General features: G+C 35.2%; 2 protein-coding genes across 3 annotated transcripts in view; one reads left to right on the forward strand and one right to left on the reverse strand.

Moving 5' to 3' along the window:
* Positions 1–1722, reverse strand: part of LOC104789229 (probable LRR receptor-like serine/threonine-protein kinase At2g28960) — a 7535-nt gene extending 5813 nt beyond the window's left edge. Inside the window, exons 1-3 of the mRNA XM_010514959.2 lie at positions 1635–1722; positions 970–1498; positions 39–544 (exon numbers count right to left, since the gene is read on the reverse strand). Coding sequence (XP_010513261.2) covers positions 39–544; positions 970–1498; positions 1635–1722 — 1123 coding nt within the window. The remainder of the gene's footprint in view (positions 1–38; positions 545–969; positions 1499–1634) is intronic.
* LOC104786798 (probable leucine-rich repeat receptor-like protein kinase At2g28990) overlaps positions 3768–4590 on the forward strand; it is a 16224-nt gene continuing 15401 nt past the window's right edge. For both annotated transcript variants that reach the window (XM_010512249.2, XM_019245471.1), the window contains exons 1-2: positions 3768–3864; positions 3947–4481. In XM_010512249.2, coding sequence (XP_010510551.2) covers positions 3774–3864; positions 3947–4481 — 626 coding nt within the window. In that variant the 5' untranslated portion in view covers positions 3768–3773. The remainder of the gene's footprint in view (positions 3865–3946; positions 4482–4590) is intronic.

Here is a 4590-nt window from a genome sequence, read left to right on the forward strand (position 1 = left end):
AAAAAAAAAAAAAAAAAGAAAAGACAATGTTTACATACCATCGGCTGGATATGTTACTGAATATGGAAATTCCATAACGTTGTAAACCTCATAAGCGTTGAGTAGAGGTGGAAGAGTTGATTTCCCTGTCTTCACCAACTCCGTGCCGCATTCACGACCATCACATTTCTTTGGTGATCTGTTGAATATGGTTTCTATCTGTAACTTCTTGGGACTATACGCCGAATTTAAAATATTTCCGTTAATTATAATGTCGAATTCCCTGGTTTCGTTGGATTGAAGGTTTTGGAGCTCAGCGAAGTGAAGATAAAAAACAAAATTATCACTGGGGCTATCTGCATATTTGTAAATACTCAATGGGTGACAGGCATTTTTGGGCGTTGCACCGGACCTAGCTATAACTTTCGGTAGATCAAAGGGATTAGAGGAATTCACAGTAAGGGTGGTGTTTATTTCTCTTTGATGTGGGAAATCAAAATCAAAGACAAAATCAAAATCAATGTATGATAGAAACCATTGCCGATCGTACACATCATCAGGATACCTGGCAGAACATTAAATGAAATATTGGAACATAATAAAAGTTAAAAATCTTATATTATGTATAACTTACAAAATATCATTAGAATCTGACACATGCCAAAATTATTATTATCCAAGTTTAGACGTGTAAAACATGTTATCTATAATTTTTTTCTGAGAAGTTCCTCAAAATGCCACACTTTACTTTTTTTTTTCATAAATACTACTATTAATTATTTTTTTTTCAAAAATACCACATAAGTTTTATGGTATTTTTTGAAAACCACAATTTAGTAACTAAAGATGATATTTTTGGAAAAAACAATTAGTGGTATTTACAATTTTTGAAAGTGGTATTTAAAAACCTTTTTTTTGTGTGTTAAGTGAAAATAAAGTAAAAGCTTTAAATTTTATGACATATACGAAAATTGATGAGAGTAAACATACCGTAAGATTTGATCTTTGTCTTGCTTATAATATTCCCGAGATATGAGTTGCAAGGAACCTGATTGTGTAGAATAAGCATCATTTCTTAAAGGCCGTAGTTCCAAGGTTGATATGAAAGGTGCAGTTGTTCCGGTTTTAACAAGGCAAATCTGTAACGAATTTGACTGTGCCATGTGGATAATCTCGTTGTCTTGTGCGGTGTCCGCATTCACCGTTGTCCACAAATTAGTCCCAACATATATATCAAATCTTGGATGTCTATTAAGGCCATCATAGTTTCCATAGACGAACCCAGCTCTAATTAGATAATTGATGCCTTGGTTGACCCTCAGAGTATAGCAGTGGCGTGTTCCATCTGGGAAATATCGCAAAGCATTATACTGTTGGTAGGTATACTCCCATACATCCACAATTCGACCACGCTTTCCACTTTGGATAAAACCAGCGTCAGATGTGAAATTTAATTTGGTTTTTGGTTCGATATACGGAGACTGGTTTGGGGGTAGCCCACAATCCAAGCTAATGAATCCTGACAAAATATTCAAAAACAAATGTGTCAAAACAAGAGTGAAGAGTTTATCTACCAGATCAAACATTTCAATCCTAATTATGGAAACAGGATAAAGTTTTCAAAATCTTATGAAAATAAAACATTACACGAATACCTTGTTGATCCTGAGCTTGAATAAGATGTAATAAACCGAGGAAAGTGAACATGATCAGGGCACATTTTAGTCCCTGACGGCCATCCATTTTTGGCTAAACACACAAGGGTTCAAAGAAAATTTCTTGAAGATAACACTACAAGTTTTGGGGTGAAATGTTCTCCCATTTAAGTCTTCAGAGCATCGACCAAGTCTCCAAAGGAGTGATGATAAATCATAAATATATCCATGTCGAGTATTTAATATAAGAACCAACAAGTTGATTTTTAATTAAAGCTCCATGGGAGAATGATAATGACTCGTGATAAGCATAATATACGACGGAGCATATGCCCTGAAGTAGAGACTAGAGACGTGCCTACAACATGCACTGCACCTAATAGTTCTGCTGAAATAGAAGAATGAATGAGAAGAAGGAGGCAGAGAAGAAGTTTTCTCTCGTAGGCAGAGAAAAAAATAAGAGAAGAAATGAGAAATCTAGAGTTTTTTTTTTCATTTTATATGGTGCATCTATTAACCGAAAAATCGATCGGTTATCGTCTGCCGAACCGAACCGAATTGATAACCGTATTACTAAAATTATTTTGCCGATCGGTTTAGCTTTCCCCTCACAATCAATGTCGAGAGCCGAAATTTTTGGTGTTCTCGGTTTGGTTTTCCCGGTTTATTCCGAATGACCAGGCCTAACAAAAATAATCTTAGAATAACAAGAAATCCAAGGCTAACTTATGTACTCGTTTTTTAATGTGTCTTTTTTCTGAAATTCACTCAACTGTTATTTTTTTTTGAATTGAATGTAATTTTTTTTTTGAGAACTTTTTTATATTAGTTTTTTTTTTTTGCACCAAATAACTTCATTCAACTCAAACGGATACAATGAGGATAGATGTACTTGGACAGGCCCAAAATACAAGCAACATAGCTAAAGACAGAGCAGCTACAAACTTCAAACAAATCAACCAAAAATGATAAGTAAATGGATAGGCAAGAGTACACCAAACACTGATCACGTAAACAATATCATCAAGGAAACCTCCAACCTTGGCAACATTAAAGATAATAAGTGTAAAGACTTCTTGTGGAACAAGGAGCAACAAAAGTGCTCTAGATTCCGAGCTTGATGCTGCCACACGGGCAGCAGAAGCAACCATGAAATCGGTTGTAAACACAATGGAGACAAAGCACCAAATTACTGAACCGTTGATAAAACAAGAAAGCACAGCCTCAATGGAACATCCTTCACATGAAAGGGTTAAAGAAGAAACCCCATTGCAATGACCCAACAGCCATAACAAAACGGAAGGGCAATGTGGCTGAAAGCGAGCAGCCAAACCGAACTGCGAGTATGAGAAACTATGGAGAAATAAGTGATAACACCCAGATCTATGGAGAGATAAGTGACAACTATCAATTCGGTGATATATAGGATGAGAAGCATTTGTAAAAAGACGGATGAGGTCATAGTTTGAACTCTATCTAGTACGATGTAATAGTTCTCATGGGAAAATAGAACGTTTCCCCTCATTTTTACATTAGAACTATGGTTTTGGAGTTTATCATTTTCTTATGGCGGTTGAGCTTGTAAGAAGTCTATAAAAGGACTCCTTATGATGTATAAAAAAAATCAACCTCCAACAATTAGCTTAATTCTCTAGAAAAAGACTTGGATGAAAGGGAAGGTACAGTTTCGGACATGTTTGTCAACGAATCTTACCATGACCGCTAACTAACTATATTACACACTGCTCCTGGATCTTTTGAAAAAAATATTTGTATTTTCTTAATTTTATATGTTTGACTAATTTAAATTTAATTAGGTACATACTTAAATATTCTTCTATAAATACCCTTTTATTATATAGTATGTGTTTATATTTGTATTTTTTTTGTATATTATACACAGTAGATACATATATTCTTCATAATTTGCGCAAGTTGTAGGTAAAAAATTATTGCTTGAAAATATGCCCAAATGGTTGGATACGCACGTAGTTTTTATATCATTTACTCATTCTTTCTTTCTTTGGCAGCGTTGACATTTCTGGATATTGATTGGGCATTCGCTCACCCAACGCCCCATAAGAGGTATTTGCTCTTCCACTGAGCATGAACCGTTCTTTATCTCCCAAAAAAACAAAAATGTGGAAGAACATGAAAAGAATTCTTTTGACATTGGCTGTGATTGAGATCTTCTCCATTATACACCTTGTTCAACCACAGAATCAAGACGGTAATCTGAGTTTTCATAGTTATCTACATAATTTTATGTATTTTATTTATTTTGTCCAGCTTTTTCTTTTATGTTTGACCAGGATTCATCAGTTTGGATTGTGGCATGCCCATTGATGAATCTCCTTATACCGATCCGGATAGTGGATTAGTATTCACATCGGATTCGGTCGTTATCCAGACGGGAGAGAGTGGCAGAGTCGAAAAAGCTTTCGACAACATACACATAAAACCATATCTGGTTATGAGATACTTTCCAGAAGGACTACGAAACTGTTACACCCTGAATGTCACGCGCAACACAACTTATCACATTGGAGCCATGTTCTTATATGGAAATTACGATGGTCTTAATACTTACCCAAACTTTGATCTCTATCTTGGTCCTAATAAGTGGGAGACAATAGATTTGGAAAGATATAAAAACGGTACATGGGTTGGTATGATCCACACTCCACGATCAAGCTCTTTGGAAATGTGTCTTGTCAAGACTGGAACAACATTTCCATTGATATCAACCATTGAAATACGCCCTTTTGGAAACAATACATATGGCCCTCGTCCTGGTTCGCTGAGCACTTTACGGTACTTTTTCAACGATACATCTAGCAATATCAGGTACGTTCGTAACTCTGTTTTGAAGCATTTCCATTGGAGATGCACTGAAATAATTTTTCGTAACTGTTTTGCTTGACTTTTACATTATTATTTTTTTTTTTTTTTTTTG

The sequence above is a fragment of the Camelina sativa genome, chromosome 5 (assembly GCF_000633955.1).
Source record: "Camelina sativa cultivar DH55 chromosome 5, Cs, whole genome shotgun sequence".
NCBI lineage: Eukaryota > Viridiplantae > Streptophyta > Magnoliopsida > Brassicales > Brassicaceae > Camelina > Camelina sativa.